Here is a 24,039-nt window from a genome sequence, read left to right on the forward strand (position 1 = left end):
TATATTATATAATATATATTATATAATATATTTATATTATAGTTTTATAATTATATTATAATTATATTGTTACAGTACCGGCTCCATGGTGTTACTGTGAGGTGCTAAATAACTTAGCACAGTACCTATGCTCAATACATATTAAAAACTAATCTTTAAAGAGTTCGTTTTAGGACTCTCCATAATTCTTCAGTTTAGTTGAGCAGAGAGTAAATACTCATGAATTCACAGCAGGCTGACTCAGTTGAGGCTGGAAGACAGTGATTTAGTATTAATTGAACATCTGTTGAGTGTTAGGACTCGTGTAGGTGTATCATATACATTAGCTAGTTCAGTCTACATTCCTCATTGAGTTTTGTAAGGGTCTACCAAGTTGGAAATCCCATGAAGTTTTAGAAATATTTATTAATATTTTTAAAATTATCAAAAGAAGAAAAGAAAAGAAAAAGAGGCAAGAATAAAGGTTCTGTGGAAGATCCCCTACCAGACTGTTTCCGGAAGAACAGGTGCCCTAAGATCATTCTTAACAGGTAGGAGTTGAGGTGTACTCTCTGACCCCTATCACCAAAGGTAGATCAATATATCATAAAAGGCTCCTTTCAATCAGCAAATTGCCCACACCTCTAAAATCTCCAATTTATACAAAGACCTCTGGCTTCCTGGAATTTCTTATACATTTTTCATTCAAGAGAGTCCACAAAAAAAATTTTGTTTTGTGATGGCTTGGTTTTATTAAGATGTGCTGTCTCAGAGGCTTCTTTGTCCCTTTTTTGGTACTGTGACTTAAGTACCTTCTTTGTGTGACCTGTGAGCAAGTTAGCTAACCTTGGTTTATTCCAGATCGTTGTAAGGAGTAAATAAGGTAGGACTTGAAAGAACTTGGCACAGTGCCTCAAACACAGTAGGTGCTAAATAAATTTAAGCTATGACTAATAAGAATATAAAAATGTAGTAGTGGTCATCGTATAATGTTAGTATTGTCTCTCCCTCTCCCAGCCCTAGACATTTCATTGTTTCCCTGCATTTTGTCACCTCTCTTCCCATTTGCTCCACGAAGGCAGGTGCTCACATGCAGATTCTTGCCTCGCCCCTTTATATCTGGAGACTCTGGAATCTCTCAGGCTGTCCTGATGTTGTAGATTACAGGGCACACTTTGCAACCGAATCCATCTTTCCCAACGAAGGAACAAATCCCTCCTCTACAACAGTCAAGCACCCAGAAAATAAACAAACAAAAAACACTCTGCATAATTTTTTAAATATCTTTTCTCCATCAGTTAAACTGCCCTGGCCAGTCACCCCCAGCTATGCAGTAAAGGAAAAAGCAGTTCTCTCACCAGTCTCCAACTTCAGCCTCTGACTGCCCTTCTTCCACGACAGAGTGACAGATGGAAATGTTCCAAATGGCGAGTCATTTACTAAAAGATCAAGCACTTTGAACCCCTAGATTCTCACAAAAGCAGTCCCTGTGCGTAAAACAATAGTTGTAAAGCGTAGCTTATGCTGAAGAACCTGCAGGGGGAGCCAGCCTCCTTAATTACTGGCCTCCAGATCAGCAGACGCTGAGTGAAATGCCTTCCTCTCTCTTCTGCTGTCAGGGCTCCTTTTGAGGCCCCTGTCTCCAGAACATAAGTTCTCTCCCTTTAATTTTCTGTATCCTTCCTCATTAGGAAGACAGTGGCACAGACTCTTAAGTCCTACTTTATGTGGGTATAAAGTTATGTTCCTTGCTTCAGGAGTAAGTCTGTGATTCTCTGCAGGCATTACTACCTGTATATCTGTAGGTAAAGCTGATACCAATCCTCACCATGTTCACCTAAAAAATTGTCTTGCGTAAGAGTTTCTACTAAGTATATTCTGGAAATACCTATATAAACTATCTAAGTAGTCTGCCTTCCTGTTTTCCACCTCTTGCTCTGCTCCCAGCTCATACTTGAATTTTCTCCCTCACCTGGCTTCCCTTTCTTCTACCCTGAACTGTCTCATTTTTTAAACCAGAGAGTCCAAGTCACAGACCTTTGTTTTCATTATTTCATGGCTTCTTCCCCGTCCGATGCATTCCTGTTCACCCTTCTCCTTTTCAGTTCCTTCCATTTCCCTGACCCTTACGCATAATGATTCATCTTTTGTTTGGAGTTAGACTGGTGGTTTTCAGCCCCCGGTCCTCTGAGGACCTTTTAAAAAATGTGCGCTGGGATGAGACTGATCCCAGAACAACTCCAGTAGAACCTCCAGAGAAGAAGCTTGTGCATCAGAATGTGTTCAAAGCAACTCAGTTGAAAATATAGAGCTATACTGAAGGAGGATAAGAACATAGCCTTTCCTCTCTGCTTATGCCCCTTAAGAGTCCCCTTCTCACTAGGCCCTTAGTCAGCACATTTACTGACCCTGCCCAACACTGTGACATCTCCGGGACCTTGTCCATGAGATTCAGGCTAAGGCAAGAATAATGAAGGCTTTTTTTCATAGACCCACAAAAAGGTAATGGACTAGAGGAATCAAGTATTCCAGTTAAACTCTGATCTCCAAATTCAGATTAACATTTACAGCCTATTCCTTATGTATACTTTTTTTGTGTGTGTGGTACGCGGGCCTCTCACTGGTGTGGCCTCTCCCGCTGCAGAGCACAGGCTCCGGATGCGCAGGTCCAGTGGCCACGGCCCACAGGCCCAGCCGCTCCACGGCACGTGGGATCCTCCCGGACTGGGGCACGAACCTGCGTCCCCTGCATCGGCAGGCGGACCCCCCAACCACTGCGCCACCAGGGAAGCCCCTTATGTGTCCTTTTTGAAGGTCACAATCACAGAAATAAGAGCAGAAGGACAGCAACTAGGCTGAGGTAAGGAGGTAAGGAGATACCAAGGACACAAAATTTAAGGAGGCACTCACTCTCAGGTGCCCACCCTGCACTTACAAGATCCTGGGAGTGACTGCTTCCTTAAATTTTGCATCCTAGGAGACTCTCTTTACCTCATTCTAGTCCTGGCTCCAAAGGGAGCTAAAATGAGACCTTTTCTAAAGGAATGCTGGAATGCTGGGAAGCGAGGATGACTGTAATCACCCAGTTCAGTGAAGATTTAATAAGTAAAACTGATACAGCCTCCTGAGCACATCTTAGCAGTAAGATTTCAGAACTTGAAATGAGAATTATGATCTGACATTAGCTCCCAGGGCTGTACCCCACCCCCCAAATCCCACCCCCAATATGCAACTTATGGAAGGTTATGAAAGGCAAGTTTTAGTCAGAAGAGCAGCAAGTTTCTATTTGTGTTAAGAGAGAGTGACACAAATTTATAACTGAAAGTCAAGTGTCACGATACTTTCTCTAGTAACATACTCAGTATCTCTTAATTTCAATCCTTCATTCATTATCTCTATTGTTACAAGATACAAATGAATTACTGCATGTGGGACACCTAGTCCAGTGCTGGCACAACTGAGTGCTCAAAGCTGGTAACCATTTTTTCTCATCAGGAGGATAATGGAACTCAGGAAACACTTCTCACCCAATATCACCCCATCAGCAATTCCACGTTATTTAAAGACAGAGTCAAGCCAGGTACAGACTACAGCCTCTACCTCTCTCCAGTCCAAATCCAGGATGATGGCCGGAAGTTCCCTTGCCAGGCTGTAGTCAGGTCTGGCAAAATCTTCAGGCGCTCCACCACGGTCAGGGTTTTTTGCTAAGAGTTTCTGTTCTCTGGACTCCCTGCCATCCTCCTGTCACTGTCTCCTGCTTTCTCTCCAGTAAAGAGGAAGCACCCTGTTAGCGGGAGAGCAGCCACACAAGGGTCACTATTCTGGAGTTCTGTTTGCCTTGATAGTTGTCATTCGTGTTACGGCTGGGGACGAGGGTAGGAAGCTAAAGAATGATGGTTCAGTTGCCAAAGATCGGTCAGTTTCCTGGTGACCACTACTTTATGTGCAATTTTAATGTTTCCTGAGAATACTGGAAGTCTCTTTAATTATAACTAGGTCTAATTGCTTAGTTGTCTAATTGCCTTAGTTGCTTTCTGGAGCAGAGTGGAATAAGGCCAGTGTGAGAAAAGGAAGATGATAAACACAGCTCCAAAGAAACTCTGCAGGAGTCCTCTCACCCCTACCAAGGCCAGCTGGGGTGAGAGACTGTCCAGCTTCTCCAGCCAAAGAACCTGCTGGGATGGCCCTCTGACCCTGCAATCACAGGAGAGTGGAGCTTAGGTGAAATATCCACTGTGGCCTCAAACAAATTGCAGAGACTCTGCAGGGTGTGAATTTAAGGGAAATGTGAAAATTCTATTTTGCTCAGTGATGCAAGGAAACATCAATAAACAGAAACCCTTGGCTTTGGATATTTTTCATTTTTGTGACTAAGAACTGTGTTTTTTAAAACATCATTTTTAAATGAAGGCAAAGAGAAAAACAGTGATGTGGATGAGCAGTTAATTGTTTTTGAAAATGAGATAAACAGAGAAAATAATTCACACCACCTAAGAGCATGGGCTGGTAGATTTTTTCTCAGTTGTCTGAATGATAGGACAAGTGAAAAATCTTTGTTTTTACTTAGAATCTTATTGATTATTATTAGAGGTCACACAATTCAGTATTTTGAAGGAAATGGAAACCCTTTAGTTCATAAAGGTGGGAAGAGCTACAGCCAAAATGTATTTAGTTTGAAGTCGCTTGCTTATAGCTTCTCCTGTATCTCTTTCTCCAGCTCTCACTCTCTTCCTCCTGCCCTGCCTCCCTTTCTCCTTCCTTCCCTCCCTCTTTTTCCATCTCTCCTCAGGGATAGGCTAGGAAATAATCAATTGCCCTTGATGGTCAGGTTCCTTATGGAGCCTAGACAATGCCCTGTGATGAGTTGGAAAGGCTGTTCATCTCTTTTATTGACATCACCATTCACTCACTTATGGGGTATGACTGTCTTAGCACAAACATGAAGCTGACTCATCTGGCCTGACTATTGGCAAATCGATGGAGGCAGCCATCCGGGGTGTGAAAAAAAATAATTCTGTGTTAGGCAAACTGTGTCCCATTTGGCCAAGAGTTTTTGTACCATAACTCCATCTAATTGCCTTGTCAACATTTAAACCATGTCCTGTATCTCTTTGCTGCATTAAAATACCTTCATCTTGGTCTGGAATGCTTTTTACTCTCTTACATCTCATCTTTATCACCCTGTCTCTACATCTCTCTGTCTCTATATTTCTGTTTTCTTCTTCTTTGAACTCCTTTCAGTGGATGCTTAAAAATATGAAACTCTGCCTATTTGTTCATAGAATTAGATTTTTCCTGCTTCTTGGTTTTCTCCTTTAGCAAATGGGCCAGCTGTGTTGTGTTTGGACAGTCTTTAATCTATTTGGGAGTGTCACCCGAGTGTATATCATAGTGATCCTGGCAGAGGTATACACATATCGTATTCAGGACCCACTCTGCATGCCTGGGTGATTCCCCGAATAGAATAAACCAAAAACAGAAACATGAAAACCTTGAAATAAATACTCAGATGTATCACTGAGCCATTCTATAAGCCCTAAGTCCAGTTTATTTCTTCTTCCAGAACACCTTCATTCTCTGGCAGACCAGGGATTAGAAGCTTCCTCTCTGCTACTTGCCGCATCCCTCTCACTAGCCTCCTTTGACTTTCCTTTCTTTAGTGGGGAGTCACCTGCCATCACAAGTTTGCTCTCCTGCACTGCTAAGCTCTAAATGTGATTGTCCTGAGCCCCCCAAAGAATCTGTCTCTCTCAGTCACCTCTGCAACTTTTAGTAATTGTTCTTGCTTTCAGGTCCTTCACTCTACTGGCATTTGTTGCTAATAGGAAATCAGAAATAGGCCTCCTCCCATAACCATTTTAGGTTGTATCTTGGTTTGGGTTCCCCTGAAAGAAAACTTTGAGGCAAGGATTTGAATTAAATTAATTTATTTGAGAGGTAGTCCTAGAAAACATAGGAGTGGGAAAATATGTCAAGGAAGGGAAGGAAGATAATAAAATGTACGTGATCAAGCCAGTTAGCACTATGGGTTTAGAGCTCATTCCCACTGGGAAACCCTGGGAGAATACACATCAGAGTTATACCAAACAAAGGCGAGGAAGCTGGGGTGTTAATCCACCAACTCCCCACCTGTTGTCACCATTAACCTTCTGGGACTTCCAGTCTGCTCTACTTGTGGACTGAGTGTGTTTCCATAACCTCAGTAAATCTTCAGGAGAGGATCATATATATGCCCAGCAAGAGGCCTTCAGTAAGCAGAGGCTGAGTGGATGTAGCAGACACTGATGGCATATGTGACAAGTGTCTGAATATTTTTTCCACTGGTTCATAGAGGGCTTTGTGTGCTATACTCAAGAACTTACTTGAGGGATTTCCCTGATGGCTCAGTGTTTAAGAATCTGCCTGCCAATGCAGGGGGCACGGGTTCGATCCCCGGTCTGGGAAGATCCCACATGCCGCGGAACAGCTAAGCCCGTGAGCCACAACTACTGTGCCTGTGCCCTAGAGCCCGTGAGCCACAGCTACTGAGCCCACGTGCCACAACTACTGAGCCCACTTGCCACAACCACTGAAGCCCACATGCCACAACTACTGAAGCCCGTGTGCCTAGAGCCTGTGCTCCACAACAAGAGAAGCCACTGCAGTGAGAAGCCCGTGAACCGCAACGAAGAGTAGCTCCCTCTCACGGCAACTGGAGAAAGCCAGCATGCAGCAATGAAGACCCAACGCAACCAAAAAAATAATAAATAAAATAAATAAATTTTTTTTTAAAAAAAGAACTTACTTGAAGTTACTTCAGTTCAACATGATGTCCTCAATGTCTGTTTTATGCTGGGCACTTAAGTGCTAGAGATGGAGAGATGAATAAAGCATTCTGGCTCCAAGGCACTTACAATTTAGCGGGACAAGAAAATCACTGAAATAGCCCCTGATCTTTTCTAGTACCAAACAACTAAATAAGAACCAGGTGTTCTTCCTGCCCCTTCAGGGACCTATAACTTGTGCTTTATTTCTAGGCCTTTGGACACATAGAACATTCCTCTCTTCCGTCTGCCCACTGCCTGCCCCTCCTCTCCCCCACATTCCTCCTATCACCTGACTCACCCAGAAGCATCTTTCAGATATCAGATGTGGCCTCTTCCAAAAGCCTCTTCTTATTCCCTAAGGTTGAGTTAGAAGCTTTTCTCAAAAGCTTTCTTCAAATCCCACATGTCCTTAATAGCAATACTTATATCAGTTCTATCAATTCTAATTTCTAGTTTATGCATCTGTATTTTCCATGAAAATGTAAATTTCTTGAAGATGATGAATATTATTTCTTCCTCTTTGTTTCCTAGGCATCTAGTATACTGCTGGCACACAGTGGGAGTTTAATATCTGATGAGTTACGAATTTTTTACACACACACACACTAGTGACCAGGTAGGGTATCATTCAGGGCCACTAACTAACTGTGTTTTATTTGCCTTTAAGCTAAGCCAGAAATCCCCACAATTGTGGAAAATAATTCCATGGGTGTCTTCGGAGAGGTGAGTCACGTTAAAGTTTTTGAAAATCGACAGCATAATTATGCCAGTGTGTGTCAGTTTGCATCATTGCTCAGAATGTTTCTCAGAGGACCTTATTCCAATTAATTTCTGGTGGGAATGAAGGAAAGCTGAGTTGACTCTAGAACCCAAATGGGAATCCTTATTTTCTGACTTAGGGCTCTCAGAACATGTTATCTTGTGATCCTTAGTCCTTAAGTTTCCTGGAAAAATTGTCTCAATTGTTTAAATTTCTGTTTAATAAATGTTGAAGTAGATAGTGAAGGAAAAGTAGGGCAGAAAGCAGTGTGAATCCTGTTGTAAGAATGAGGTTTTTGCTCATCCTTTGACGTTTAATTTGTTCTAATTCATTTCCTATACCGGCTTTCCTAGTGTTTTTATTTTTAAGTGACAAGAGGAAAGGTACCCTTCTGAACTCATTCAGAACCCTGGCTATTTCTTAGGTAGTACAAGGAAGGGCAGGAGAAAAAGGAAATTAGAATAGGCCCCTCTGACTTCAAATTCTTGTAGGTAGTTCCCAGCCTCTAGTCTCTGGGATCTGGGCTTATTTCCCAGCTCTTCCTCTTGCTGGCTGTGACCTTGAACTAATTACTTCACACCTTTGTAGTCAGTTTTCCCATCTATATGAAGGGGGTAAGGAGAGTATCAGCACGTTGTTGTTGTTTTTAGGAATTAAATGAAATAATGCATGAAAAATTCTTGGTATATTGTTTGGTATGTATTAAGTGCTCAATAAGCATTTTGTTGTTATTACTACTAATGTGTGTTGATCAGCTGTCTTATGGCATTATGACTTCATTGAAACTTTTCAAAATCCCAAGTAAAATAAATATTCTTCTTAATTCTCAAACATTTCCTGTTACATGGGATGAGAGAAAATTATATTCCAGTTTCCTCTAGCCCCAAGAACATTAAATAACTTATGATTTCTTGTCATGTTTTCACTGAATATCAGTCATGTAATTTGACAGCTGCATACAAATCATAGCTCAGGCTCTGTGGTATGGTTTTAGATGAGTATATTATCCAAGTCTTTTGATTTTATGAATTAGTCTCTTAGATTAATTGTTATTATAGTCCCAAGTACATAGGAAAGGTTTCCATTGTTTTGTTCTGCCACAATTAATTTTCAAGTTTATTAGTGGACTGCATTTCAATAGTTTAAGTAAAATAAATAATCTAATGATATAATGTTTGGTAGGTGTTTTGTTTCTTATCAGGATTTTTTTGTAGGTTCTTGGGCCAATGTTTATAGGTAACATGGACTCAATCCAGATATAGAACCACAAGGTTGGATCCAAGAATTCCAGTTTAAAAAGAAAAGGACTTTGTCTTATGTGTCATCAGATTTTGTGTTCTGTACCCATGCTTCCCTGGGCACTGACTAGAAAAACCAGAGAACTTTCCTTCCTGGGGAATTAGTTGGAATTAGTTGGTGTGGAATCACCAACTCCACATAACCAGCTACAGGACACAGCTTGTCTGTGGATCTTTTAAGACCTTGACAAACATTGGTAATTCCTCACTCTGATATTCTTATAATCCCAATTATATTTTTAATAACTTATTAACTCTTCAAAGCCCTTTCACATGCTTTTATCACGTGATGCTCCCAATAAGCCTCTGAAATAGGTAGAACATCTTGTTATTTCACAGATGAGAAATCGGGGCCTGGAGAGTCTAAGCCACTGGCTGAGCCACTAATGAAGGGCAGAGGTGGGATGAGAATTTAGCATGCCTGTACCCAGGCAGGATGGCATAGCGGAAGGAGATCATGCTTTAAGGGCAGATAGAACTAAGGTCAAATCCTAATTCAACCACCTACTAGCAACATAGCCTCATCTAGTAGTTAAGCTTTATGAGTCCCAACTAACTCATCTCCAAAACTGGGATCATAATCAATATTACACAGGGTTCTTAGGTGCATTAGATTTATGCACAGTAATGGAGTACGTAGCACAGAGTGGATATCTCAGAAAAGTTTCTTCCCTTCCCACTACTTATCACTCACTCACTCTCTTTCACTTATTCCTTCCTCTGCATGAATATTCATAAATCTGCTATGTGATTGATTCTCAGAGACAGTGGGAGTTAATGAAAAAACACAACAAGATAAGTTGTGGAATCTGATAAACCTGGGTCTGAATTCTCCTCCTTCACTATTAACTCTGGGCCTTGGACCAGATTAGATTAGATTAGATTAGATTCCTCATCAATGAACAGGGACAATGATACCAACCTCACAATGGTGACATAAGGACCAAATGAGAGACCTGTATGCAAGCTATCTACTATCTGGCAACCATTAGTGCTCAGTAATGGTAATTTCCTACACTCTTCCCTTCATCTCTTAAAAATTAACCAAGTCAACATGCATGTATTGATGCTTACTAGGCGCTACATGTTCACTGCACCAGCAGCCCTAAGTGTTAGAACAATAGGGGTTTGGTCAGCTGTGACCTGTGTCTTCCAGTGTTACTAGTTAAAATTACAAAGCTTATGGTTAATTTAGCTTTCCTGTAGAATAGAAAAGCCCCCAGATTATTCTATCAATGATGTCTTTCAGGCTTAGACATGCAAGGGATGTCCACGGAGAGTGTCACCCCTATGGATGTCGTGTTCTTGCGTGTTTCCGAGGGCTCGGCTTTGCCAGGGCTCCAGCATGGCACACAGCCTCACCTCCACAGCTCCATGGAAAGAAAGAGTCTTTAACGTAAACTTCAGGGCCCCCCATGTAGCAGCTTTTTGCTCTAGAGCAAGAGATGCTGGGCCGAAGAGTCCCTCGGCCACAGCCCCTGGCCCTCTATACCCCTTACCCTGATGATGCAGCAAAAGAAAGCACAGGAGAGATACACGAAAACTCTAGTTTACTCAACAGGGCAGTCTTCCCACGAGGCACATGTGTCTCTTTTTCCTGCCTGTGCTTTTACTAGATCACCTCCATGGGTCCTGTCCTTGTCACTCTCCATTATGTTTTACAAAATTTAGGAAAAAAACTAAAAAAACAAAACAAACAAAAAACAAAACTACCTCACGTGTGAAACGTAGGAAACAAAAGCAGGTGGGATTGAAATGCCTAAAAAGGAAGACAGGTTAAAATAATAAGACCCATGGAAAAAAGACACTGTAATCTAAAAGCAAAACATCAGAGTTTAGCAGGACATCTCCAGTAGCTATTTACAGAATTTGATTGTTTCTGTTTATTTAATTTTGGTTTTGCAAAGCCTGAGTTTTGTGCATTCCTTGACCTTCTTAAGCTCCATTTCCTGTGTGTGTGTATGTGTGTGTGTGTGTGTGTGTGTGTTTAAGATTAGATATTGCAACCTTTTTTCCCCTCATAGCATCTTTTGTAGCACATTAAGATTCTGAGTCCAAATCTCCAGCCGTGTGACTCCCAGCCGCCATCATCATTTGCAGCAGTGAGCCCCTGAGCCCCTGAGCTTTCACCACAGATGGAAAGGGTCCTAAAGGGGCATCACACCCCCGGGGGGAAACCATAAGGAAAGTGAAAGCTTTAATATCAGGCAGCTTTCTAGAAAAAAGGGGGTTACAGGACTGCAATGCAGCCTGGGTTTTTCACAAGCCTGGTGTTTGGACTTGTGTCTTTTCACAAACAGCTCACAGGGAAGACAGATCTGACTGTTAGAGCTGCTGACATGCCTAAGAACAGCAGTAAAAAGGAGCCACATAGGTGGGGACCGAATAAGGCAAGACACCATTATTATACCAGGATCTTGTCTGCTTTAGGGACATGGCTGTCTGCAGTCTGTCAATGCTGGCTTTGTCTCCTCTTGTCTTCCCCTGCTCTCACCATGCCCTCTTCCCCACTCCCAATGCAGTTTTGTTTTGTTTGCGGTATGCGGGCCTCTCACTGTTGTGGCCTCTACCGTTGTGGAGCACAGGCTCCGGACGCGCAGACTCAGCAGCCATGGCTCACGGTCCTAGCCGCTCCGCGGCATGTGGGATCTTCCCCGACCGGAGCACGAACCCGTGTCCCCTGCATCGGCAGGCGGACTCTCAACCACTGCGCCAATGGGGAAGCCCCCAATGCAGTTTTAAAAATAAGTAAATACTAGGTTCTACAGGAATCATCCGAAACAAGTCAGCTCCAGCACAAAGGCCAGAGTAGTTTCTAGTTTGATTTTATTCTACTCCTGAGTTAATATTTTAAGCATATCCTCAGCAGCCCAGGGCATTTTCCTCTCCATATGGACTGCTGGATCCCTTTTCTCAAAGCATCTCTAAATACTTAAAGATGAACAGCTCTTAAAAAATCAGAGAACAAGGCATTGGCATGCAGTTAGTATCTTAAAGAGGAATATAATCTGAAACCTACAGCTCAAATGAATGAGTGGTCTGTGTGGTATGCGGGGACAAAACAAAAGCTACTTAACTCATTAAAATTGACCTCAGAAGCTAAGAACATGTTCTCTGTCCTTCACACTCTCAGACAGTCAAGGTCTCCTACCTTTCCATGGTGAATTTTCTCTAGGGAACTGCCTCTCTTATCTTCACATTGCTTCTCTATCCCTGTTTCTTTTTTGGTTTTCTGCCTCTGTTCTTTATTTCTCCTAATATACCCAATCTCTCCACCTTTTTCTTTTTCTTTCTGAGGTTCTTTCATCTCTTCCTCATATACTCTTCATTTAACAGAGCTTAAAATGAAATCAAATTATGCTTTAATGTATATCCTCTATTTTTTTTTTTTTTTTTTTTTTTTTTTTGCAGTACGCGGGCCTCTCACTGCTGTGGCCTCTCCCGTTGCGGAGCACAGGCTCCGGATGCGCAGGCTCAGCGGCCATGGCTCACGGGCCCAGCCGCTCCATGGCATGTGGGATCCTCCCGGACTGGTGCACGAACCCGTGTCCCCTGCATCAGCAGGCGGACTCTCAACCACTGCGCCACCAGGGAAGCCCGATATCCTCTATTCTTAATGTTTAATTCAAGTGAGTTGAAAAGTCTTTACTTTTCTCTGTGCTAATTATGCATTAATTACTTATGTGTTATATTGTGAGAGAGACTTACAGGATTCAGACAGGCTATATTAATGAAACAGCTTTAATATAAAAGCACAGCAATAATGGGAGAAAGATATGCATCAGAAGGGTCTGGAGATCTCAGGCTCAGGTTTCTTTGTCCTTCCACTGCTGGGTCCCACAGAACAAGCTTTGTATCCAGTTCTCAAATCAACACCAGCATGTGTGCAAACACCTCTCTCCCAGGAAGCCTAATCTCTGTTCATGGTGGGCTCTCAAGAGTGAGCTGGTCACATAGGCATATTCCAGCCACCCAACCAGCCTCAACCATCAAAACCTTCAATTCCACCAAAACCAAGTGCTAGGCACAAATCCCATTATTTTCACTCATCAGTGCTGACAGGCTGGTACATTCTGCCCCCAGATAACCCACAGACCCATGGTGGCAAGCCGACATTTCTCTTTAGTTAGTATATTTTAAAGTTTTGGTGAATACAGCTCTAAGGAACCTTATAGACAAGCATTTGGCCAATTCAGACCTGCTGAGATTAACCCACAGTATGCTCTCTTTCTCTTAAAAACAAAATCCCACTAAGCCACTTTGCTATATATTAGAGCTGGAACTAAAATGGCCTTCTTTGCTACGGGTCTAAAGTCAGTGTTTTCAGAATAGAATCCCCCAAGCCCCGTTTAAACAAAATGGAAGGGATGAGCTGCTGCAGGCTGGTCTTTGTCCCTCTGGCAGGCCTTCTTCTCAGCCCTCACCTTCCGCCTCATCTCCAGGATGGCCCTTTCCACCTCGTCCAGGGCTCGCTCTCTCCTTTCCACTGCCCTCTCCCTCCTAAGTGCCTCCTTTTCTCTTTGGCTGGCCTGCTCCAGGATCCTGGCCCAGTCGCCCTCAATGCCTGTGGGGAGCTGCGGCCCTTGAAGCCTGGGGTCCTGGCGCTGCCTGGCCTGACCATGGCCACCCTTCTCCAGCTCCTCTTTGTGCATGCTTTTCAGATGCTTCCACAGGGCTGTGGTGCCCACGTTAACCCCTGGGCCACGGCCCACCTGCCTGCCACACAGGCAGCAGGTGGCGTATGGGTTGGGGTGGTGTCCAGCAAGGGCAGGGGCCAGGTGGAAATACTCCCAGGCCTCAGAAAACCAAGTCCCCTTGTTGTGGGGCATCGGGGTGGGCGTGGCACCCGCAAAAGGGCTGACCAGTCCTCCCGTCTCACTGATCTCCTCCTCCTTCACTTCTAAGTCCCCTTTTGCCTTTATCCTGGTTCCCTCTCCTTCCTCCTCTTCCTGCCTCATCCTGTCTCTTCTTTACAGCTTTCCTTTCCAAAAGTCTCTAAGGCTAAAAGTGTACTTGGCAAGGGACTGTGGTAACTCTTGGGGATTTGCAATAATGGTCAAAGGCCGGCCACACCTGGGTGGTGTGATGTTTCCTTTCTGCTTCACCGGAGAGTAAGGGTGCATCAGAGCCAAGCAAAATGGCCTCGGAGGCCCTCCTGTACATTCCCTCCATGACCTGGATACATACTGATCCCTCCTTGGCTGGCCCAGAAGACAAAACAAATTAGTGCAACAAATACAAAGCTCTTGAGTGAGCTCAGTGTTCTCTACATCAACCAGCAACACGGGTGTTTTTGAATATTGAAAATTTTAGGTTTTTCTCTTGATTCTCCTCCTGGCTGCGTCCGCTGTTTCTGTGCTCCTGGCGATCGATCCAATGCGTTCTGGAAGCAGGAGGGGAAGCCTCAGGGTTCAGGCTGTTCAGGAGCCCCAGGGCTGGGGCCTCACTGGGTCTCCCTCAGCGTGGGTAGAAGCGAACCATAGACAGATGCTGATGTCGGAGACTCGCGTTTCCTCAGAACGGATGCAACAGGCTGTCCGGAGGCTACAAAGTCTGCCAGGGTCTGGGAAATAAAGTTCTCAATGTGATGTTAGCTTGTCCCTAGGGAGGTCCCTCTGGGGTGGGATTCTAGGAAGCCCACACAGCAGGCTTAGCTGTTTTCAGTGGGAGGAGCTGGCATGCCCGAAGGAGAGAGAGGTGGAGCAAATCTCCACAGACCTGGTTGTGCCTGGGTGTCCTCGGCAAGCAGCTCACCATCCTCCACCTTCCCAGGCACCATTGCCTGCAAAGCCAACAGCTGATGAGAACTTCCTGACAGCAACTTAGTCCAGATGTTTGGCTTATTTTAAGAGGTACCTCATTTTAAGAATAAATAAACAAAGGGAAAATTATAGTACATGTTAAAAACAGCCTGACTTCTCTCTCCTTTCTTAGGTCATTTCTTAAGTGATTGAGAGCCTATTCGTTAAGCTTTGCAACCTTGAAGAGTTAGGAAGCACCTCCCAGCCACAAGTGGGTACTTACAGGCAAGCAAGGCTCTGGACTGGTCTCTGATGGCTGCGGTGCAGGGTGAGCACTCCTGCCGCCTTAGAAGGCTGTTAGCTGACTCCTATCCCTGGGAGGAGGGCACCTCCAGTTCCTGTTCCCTCCCACTTCCAGGGAAGCCTGGTTTCCAAGTGGGAGTGTCCCTGCCTGTAGGGTTTTTCTGCAACAAATGCAAAACTTTTCTCCGCCTCCCCTCCACTGCTGAAGAAAGTTGTCCCTGGCAAATATCATGTAGTAAAACAGTAAGTCGAGCACCTACAAGTCTTAGTTCTGTTTCCAGAAGACTAGATCATCTGGCCTGTCAAGCAAAGAAGGAGATTTAAGAGAGGGAATGGGTGACATATGGGCAGAGAAACCACATGCCTCAAGAATATCTGTGGTTTCAAATATTTTGTCCAATTGTCAGACCATGAGTCTCCATTTTTGGTTGGAAACTATTGATGTTGTAAATACAGTCAGTAGAAAAACCAGAGAACTTGCAGAAAGGGGAAGATTAAGTGAAAGGACTTCCCCCCCAATTTAGAGAAATATAGCAGATTTGGGGTTGCTTTTTATTATATTATGTAACTAGAATTGGAAAAGCTGAAATATGTTGGCTTCTACTCTCAATTGGAATGAAATAAAGGTATAATCAACTTAAGCAAAAAATATGTATTTCAGATAGGTAGATAGATAGATAGATAGATTTAGGAAGGAAGACCTACCAAGAGGAGACAGGCACATTTTAAAGAAGGTGTCCATGGGAGAAAAAAATTTTGAGTTATAGAAGAAAATATAGAAATGGTAGAGTAGAAAACATGTAGAGACTGAAGGCCAAATTTCAAGTGAAAAACAAATGTGTGGGGCATGGAGAGACCCCAAATAGAAATGAAGAGCCGGTAAACAAATAGGGAAACTCTTTTTTTTTTTTCTTTTTTTAGGTTTTCTCTTTCTAGACTAAACAGCTATTTTCAAACTGATTCTGTGAAAAGTCCTTTGGAAAAGGTTCTGTCCAAACTTAAGCAAACTGAATATGGGATAATTTACAAATGGTCACCATTTCAGTATTTCATCTGTGGAAATGGAATGATCAGTCTTACAGCCAGATTTGGATTCATTTTTCCTGACTCATCAGTTTTATCCTGCTCCAACCTCTCCTTCCAGGACAACATCCCCATCTCACTCCCAAGCCCATGAACCATTCCATCTGCCCATCTTTGTGAATCCCCCACTACTTTTCACCTGTAGGATCCAGGCCCAACTCTTGCCTGTCCACAAAATATAACTGTGCCCTCTAAGTTATTCCCAGATTTCATCCTTCTCTGTACTCCCACAGAACTCTCCAAATACTTTTTGACACTTACTGCAGAATTCTTTGTGCTACTGCTTACTTATTCCATATGTACTTAGAATAATGTGCTGGAGAAACCAATAATTTACTTGTTTCATGAATGCAACAGACACACTGAGTGAATGATTTTGACTTCTCAGCAGACTAAGGTGTGTGTGTGTGTGTGTGTGTGTGTGTGTGTGTGTGTGTGTGCGCACTTATATGTATGTGTACATAAACTCTTGTTCATATTTACTTCATTTTTTTTCCAAATTTAGCATGTTTTTCTTCTTAATTGTTTGGAAATACAGCTCTGCTTTCTCAGCAAAACCATATGTGCTTGACATTTCATAATATGTTCGATTTCAATTTGAACTAGTTTAGTCTGAAGCTTTTCAATTTTGGAGACTAAAGGAGTTTCGGGACAAGAACCATATCCCTAAACAAAATCTTGGAACACTGTCTGGAGCTCGTATAGAATATATGAAATCTGAATCATTTCATGAAATCTGAATTCAGAGAATCTACAAGAGTTAAATCTTTTTGATATTTTTATTAAATTGACAAGAAATTTCTTCAGTGAGCCAGTTGCCTTTATGAAATAATGGAACCCCTACTTGTTCCTGATATGACCATATCTCATCTTCTGGTGGGTTGAATGAGCATGGAGAAAATGAATCATGAGAAGGGTTAAAGGTATGGGCATTAATACAAACCTTTACAACCTTTAAAAGACATTTTATTCCTATAACTCTTACATGGACGACCTGGAGATAAATATCAATCTTTGGCACTTTATTGGATTAAATAAACTGAATTCTCTTTACTTATTAAGAATACATTTCAGGGGACCTGGTTTTACTTTTAGGACAGAAAGAGACATAATTTCATGGAGCTGCATTCCCGTCACGTGCCTGCATCCCACTGGCAAGTGCTGAATGGGTAGGAAAGCTGGGGCTGCAGTGTTTGCTACTACCATTTTGGATACAACAGATGACCTCCTCTGAAAGTCTCATGATTTCCTTAGGGTTTTTGCCATGATGTGATGTTCTGAGGGATGTTCAACTGCTCCTCAGTGGGATCTCACCAGAAAGATGGGACTTAGTATCCTTAGGTTTGGTTTCTCAGTTCTGCTCAACACCAGACTCTTTGGGCATCACTATCCTTTGGGGAAATTGGCACACCAAGCATTAAATATAGTTAATTGTTCTTTACTAGTTAACTAGCATATTCATCAATATTCATGTTCATCAATGAAAAATATTTGAGAACTAAGAACTAGGGCTGGTCATATGTAAAACACACATATCTCTGGATGAGAAAACAAGTAACTAAAAATGGGATTATAATTTTGCAGCGTCTCAGATAAAATAATGAAGATCCAATAAGTCTTATCGGATATGTTCACCAGGCTCTTGAGAAAACCACCATCTTACAAAGAACAAACACAGTGTTGAAAATAAAACATAACTAACCCTCCTCTAAGCTCCCGGGTTTTGTAACATACGCTACCTCTTCTTCTACTTCTTTCTTGTTTCAATACAACGTGTTTTACCAGGAAATGTCTTGGACTGGGATTAAGGTAACTCTTCCAATTGTGCCATCAACTACATTCTACTCCTTTTAACCATTCTGTGATTCTGTGCCTTGATCTCCCCATCTGTCAAATGGCAATAATAAGGAGGGTCCTATCTAGCCTATAGGATTGTTTAGATGATAAAATAAAAAATTAATTAGGAAAACTCTTTACAAGTCAAAAGTGAGATGTTTATATTAAATGGTTCCTGTAATTGTTGCTACAAATAGTACTTTACATTATTTGGGGAACGAAAACAACAAAAGTCTGGCTCTCTTTTAGCTTTCAGTCTAACAGAATATTCTTCTCTGGCCGCTGCCTGTTATAGCTTCTTCTTTCTATTCTTTGGTTTCCATTTATACAGTTTTATTCTGCCTATGTAGGGATGTAATTTCCCTTTTCCAGAATCCAGACTTGCAACATTAGTATAGTCCTAGATTCTTCTTAAATTGACCTTAAATTCTAACCATTAATTTATAACATCTGTATAGGAGATTGCCTGTTTATAGTTCACTCTTTAAACCTCTTACAGGTAAACACTGCCTTGTTAAAAGTAGAGAAAATAATTTTGTGCCAATTTGCCTTGTTTGAGGCTTGGTGGAGATATAAGGGGTACCAATTCAGTTTCTTCTGAATTGGCAAATAATTCTTTCTGTATTCTGCCTTTAATCCCCTCCAGAGAATATTTACCTGCTCACTGAGGAATGTATTTCCCACAGCAAGTCTTACATGGTTTACAGAGAGAAGCTTCCCTCAAGGTGAAAGAGAAGGTAAGGAAATCAGTCAATGGAAGTGGGTTTGGCAAAGAAAGAAAACAAAGCACAACAGAAGTTGCCACTGCCCAAGTTGATCTTGGCATTTAAGAGCAATTCTCATTCCAAGAAAAACATCATCTTGCCTACCAAATGCCATTTTCTGATAACTCATCTAGCTCCTCCAAGGGGTTGGGAGGTAACATTTCCCAGAATATAAGAAATATATTTGACTTGGTCAATTCGTATATAAACACTAACGTTGTATTTAACTTTCAGTAAATGCAAATCTTTTATATGAGTGCCAACTAGTTTAATTCAACCTACATGAATTAATCATTTCAGTTAGTTCAGTGAACTTAGCATCACTGCTTTAAACCAATAAACAAATAGTTTCTACTTTTTCTTGCAAGGATCTGGGTGGGTTGGGGGTGAGGAGGTTTGGAGGAAGTGTACATAAAGGACTTGGCTCCATGGCAAGGAACATGTTTACCAAGAGGATTAAAAGTTCCTGGAGCAGGACACATGTCAAGACAAGCTCAGGTGAGAACATACAAAGCGATATTCTCATAGGTGGTAAACATGGCAGCCTCTGCCAGAACAATCCCAGCTGTCTCCTGCCTGGGACAGCAGCCCTTCTCCTTTCTCCTGAGTCATTTTTCCTCAGAGCTCAGTATATTTTCAACAGTCACTGAGTCACATAGCTCTTGCTGCATTATGATCTTTAATTGATAAAATTTTAAGTTTACGTTGATGAATGATTGTATTGATCCACTTGATTCATTTTGAGACTATTACTGGTTTTGTTATTAGATCACTTTAAAAACAATTCACCCACAATAATGACAGGATGCAATCCTGCAAATATCTTTTAAGGGTCATTATAGATATGTTCTGTTAAATAAGCTGTGATTTGATGTGCCCATTACCCTTCCAACCTTGAGGCCAGGAGGTATGGCCAGAATTTTACCAGCACACAACTGCATTTAGTTATTATTTTGGAAAGTGATAACTTCAGAACTGGCATTTAGAACCCTCAGTGTCAAGAAGCTGTGAGACAAAGTTCTGGCCTACAGGGATGGAGAGTTTTACATTCATTTCCTGCTACCATGTATGCTATTTGGAGGTGGTACTAACAGTGGCAATTAATATTTCTAAAGAAGACTTGCAGGACCCAGAGTGACAGTGTTATAAGTCTACAGCTTAATTCAGAAAAAGGATATAATCTAGCAACAATATTCTTAAAGTAAGGATATGCTTCCCATGTACACATTTACAGCACTCAAAGTGGGGAGCCCAAAATGGAGTCTCATCTGAGGTTGTTTTATATTTTCCTGGTCACTTAGGCATATTCCTGCTACTACTCACACTCGACAGAAGAGTCCTCCCAGGTTCTCGCCTAGGCCAGGGGCGAATCATCAGTCTCACTGTTATCAATAAGCAATGCTGATGAGCTGGGAAAACTTGTCCCTAGACCCACTAGACGCATGGTTACAAATAAAGCAGCACTTTTAATCAATATATTTCATGCTTTGACCATGGATCGTTGCCATGCAGGAGCTTGAACAAAAGAGTTCAGGTTAATTCCAGGCCTTCCGCACAAACGCTCACTGCAAAGAAGCTGTGGTTTGACCACTTTAGATTCTATATCACCATAAACCACACTGCCTCTAGCCATACCTTGGCATCATTGTATGGCTCATATGGAAAACATTGGGGACTAACCTTATGCTTATCTGCCTTGTAGAAATACACATACTAATGAAAAGAGAAAAGACAAAGGAGGATTTTGGGAACTGAAGTCTGTTTTGACAAGTGTGTATGATAATAAACCAGCCCAATCAAACAACCTGACCATCTGGTGTATGGCTGTGTCTCCAGTCCCTGGAAACAAAGTGTGGAGTAGCTCATCCGAAAAGATCACGTTTTCCTTGGGTGAGTTGTCTATTTAATGAGATCAACAAGGGGTGGCCAAGACTGCCATAAGTTCAGAACATTTCTAACTGAAATGAATAGAATACTGATTATTTCCATGATATTTTAATCTCTGAAAACTCTCTCTACACAACTCAAAATTATTAGATTTCAAAGTAATGGACAGTTTTTGACTAAAGGAACTCTACTGAAAAGAATTTCTTCAAATAAAAAATAGTTGATTCCTGTTTCTAAGAATTTCTGGTGAATACAGCAATTTTTTAATTCAAATTCCATTAATAATAACTCTAAACTAGCATTTTTGTTAATTTACAATATAATGAAAATTAACACTAACATATTGATTATCAAGAGAGTTTTTAAAACCCTAAAATTACTTCAGAGTCTATAAAAACATTCATTTATGTATAGGATATATAATTCTAATACTTAGGAATGGATAAACCATGTATGAGATATAATGATTTTATTTTCTTTTTATTGAAGTATAGTTGATTTACAGTGTTATGCCAACCTCTGCTGTTATAACAATTTTAGTGTCCCTAGACTTGAAGCACAAAATCTGACACGGAGGATTTTTATGACTTGAAAATTTATATGTGGGATCATTCTACTATTACAACATTAGATTAACCAGAATATTCATTACTCTGAACCAGATCAAACAATAAAGATTTACTACATAAAAGATGTGAACACATATCTCAACAAATACAGTGACAACAGATTGTCTATAGAAAATAGAAGTGCATAATGACAACTGTCAAATATGCCTATGTAACAGTAAAGTAATACCTATAAAACTTAAACAGATTTGCAAGTCATTATTATGACTCTGCAGAACCATTAACATCTTTTACCACCTTCCTATTTTCAGAGATATTGTAGTCTATAACATACTTAAAAAAACCAGAATAATTTATGAGGGAGTTTCCCTTTGTTTCAAGGCTACAGTCTGCATATTGGGTCTTTCCCAGCCCTGTTACCAATGCTGTTAGTTGGTTCCTGCGAGCTTTGGATGGGGTATGTTGCTGTGTAAACCCATCCCTGTTATGCAGAAACAGGTGCCATTCAGACATGAGGACATTAGCATGATCCCTGCAAGCCTGCAACCACGCCCATTCACATCATTCTGTGAATTTTGAGTTCATCATTCAGAAATGGTCATGAAATATCCATACTCAACTTAGCCTAATTCCCTCAGAAATAAGTGCACCTCCTTTCCAGAAGACTGTACAAGGTTAGGGCTGCAGTCTTGGAACAGTGTAAAGGTAACTGGTTCTCACATAGATTTACCAGTAGCTTTGGCCGAATCTAAGGACATGAGCTAAAAAACAGTTAACCTCAAATTCCTAAGGAGAATCCTATTCCCATCATAGACAGAGCCACGTTTGAAAAAACAATATTTTATGATGTTAAGACTGGTTCTTGTTTTTTTTTGTTATTGTTTAAAGACTTTATTTTTTAGAGCAGTTTTAGATTCACAGCAAAATTAAGAGGAAGGTACAGAGATTTCTCATATACTCTCTCCCCACACATGCATCCTCTCCCTCATTATCAACATCACTCACCAGAATGGTGCATTTGTCACCACTGATGAAGCTACACTGACACATAGCAATCACCCAAAGTCCTTAGTTTACTTTAGGGTTTCCTCTTGGTGTTGTACATTCTACAGATTTAGGCAAACGATGTACTCATCATTATGGTTAGGTTAGGTCCTACAGCCCTAAAATTTCACTGTCCTAAAATTGACTTCTTTCACTTAGTAATATGCATTTAAGGTTCCTCCATGTCTTTTCATGGCTTGATAGATTTATTTTTCAGCATTGAATAATATTCCACTGAATGCGTATACCACAGTTTATGTATCCATTCATCTACAGAAGGACATCTTGTTTGCTTCCAAGTTTTGACAATTAAAAGTAAAGCTTCTATAAACATTCATGTGCAGGTTTTTGTGGGGCATGCATTTTCAACTCCTTTGAGTAAATACGAAGGAGCACAATTGCTAGATTGTATGGTAAGAGTATGTTTAGATTTATAAGAAACCAAGAAACTGTTTTCCAAAGTGGCTGTACCATTTTGAATTCCCACCAGCAATGAATGAGAGTTCCTATTCCTCCACATCCTTGCCAGCATTTTGTACTGTCAATATTCTGGATTTCAGCCATTCTAATAGGTGTAGCAGTATTTCATTGTTGTTTCAATTTGTGTTCTCTGGTGACATATGATGTGGAGCATGTTTTTATATGCTTATTTGCCAACTGTATACTTTCTTTGGTGAGATATCTGTCTCTGGCCCATTTTTATTTTTTTTTAACTTTTTAAAAAATTTATTTATTTTTGGCTGTGTTGGATCTTCGTTGCTGTGTGCAGGCTTTCTCTAAGTTGCGGCATGCGGGGGCTACTCTTCGTTGCGGCGTGTGGGGGCTACTCTTTATTGCAGCATGCGGGCTTCTCATTGTGGTGGCTTCTCTCATTGCAGAGCACAGTCTCTAGGCGTGCGGGCTTCAGTAATTGTGGTACACAGGCTCAGTAACTGTGGCTCCTGGGGGCTCTAGAGCGCAGGCTCAGTAGTTGTGGTGCACGGGCTTAGTTGCTCTGCAGCGTGTGGGATCTTCCCGGACCAGGGCTCAAACCCGTGTCCCCTGCATTGGCAGGTGGATTCTTAACCACTGCGCCATGAGGGAAGTCCATCTGGCCCATTTTTAAATCAGGTTGTTTGTTTCCTTATTGTTAAGCTTTAAGAATTCTGTGTATATTTTGATAACAGTTCTTTAACAGATATATCTTTTGCAAACATTTTCTTCCAGGCTTTCCTTCTCATTCTCTTGAACTGTATTTTGTCTTAAGATCAGAAAGTAGTGAATATTTTTTAAGGTAAGAAGGAAGAGCACTGATTCTGATACTCAAAGCACACCATAATTTCAATTTTACAGGACAGCCCTGATCAAGTATAATTTTAGGCAATTTTAAATTGTCAAATGAGTCTTTATCCTTTACGATCAAATATTAAAGACAGTAAATCTTAAACAGTTCAGTTTCCCAAAATTATAGCTTATATTCTGCTCATATTCTGATATTTATCTTTTGAATGATTTAGAAGATATAGTTGAGGCTCTGCAAAGCAATATCACTGCCATGTCCTATTTTCCTATTTGTTGTAAGTTCTTAAACATTTACTTCCTAACATGCTTTCTGCCTGCAGTAGTACTGCTGGATGCTTTATAAACTCTGGAGTAAAGTTCTGATGCCTTGTGCAAGAGTCATTGCCTTGTGGGACAGATATTGACATGAAAATGCAGGAGAAAAATCTGTCTCTTAGTGCTAAAGTAGAGAAATTCTAAGACTATTACAGAACAAAAAGGAGATTTAGGGAGAGAAGGGGAGGACTTTTTGCTCTCTTTTGTTCCCAGAAAAGAGTAACAATGTTGGAAGGCTGCAAGGTAACAGCGCTCTGAGGTGCTTCTTTCCCTACCTACCCACCTGTCTCTCAGGATATTCAAGTGCTCAGTGATTCTTATTCTAGAAAACTCAGAAAGGGGAAGGGGTCAAGGTGAAGGTGGCTTGTCAGGC

The 24,039-nt window shown here is 41.4% G+C and overlaps 2 protein-coding genes across 2 annotated transcripts in view; one reads left to right on the forward strand and one right to left on the reverse strand.

Moving 5' to 3' along the window:
• CD96 (CD96 molecule) overlaps positions 1 to 24,039 on the forward strand; it is an 88,565-nt gene that overhangs the window by 25,671 nt on the left and 38,855 nt on the right. Inside the window, 4 exon segments of the mRNA XM_029213711.1 lie at positions 3,475 to 3,682; positions 7,453 to 7,508; positions 18,453 to 18,565; positions 20,273 to 20,460. Of these exon segments, the coding sequence (XP_029069544.1) occupies positions 3,475 to 3,682; positions 7,453 to 7,508; positions 18,453 to 18,565; positions 20,273 to 20,460 (565 nt within the window).
• ZBED2 (zinc finger BED-type containing 2) lies at positions 12,820 to 13,829 on the reverse strand. The gene has a single exon (XM_029214960.1). It carries the CDS (start codon positions 13,799 to 13,801, stop codon positions 13,193 to 13,195), a length of 609 nt encoding a protein of 202 aa, XP_029070793.1. The 5' UTR covers positions 13,802 to 13,829; the 3' UTR covers positions 12,820 to 13,192.

Source organism: Monodon monoceros, unplaced genomic scaffold, assembly GCF_005190385.1.
Source record: "Monodon monoceros isolate NGI ecotype Baffin Bay Population unplaced genomic scaffold, NGI_Narwhal_1 Super_Scaffold_11, whole genome shotgun sequence".
NCBI lineage: Eukaryota > Metazoa > Chordata > Mammalia > Artiodactyla > Monodontidae > Monodon > Monodon monoceros.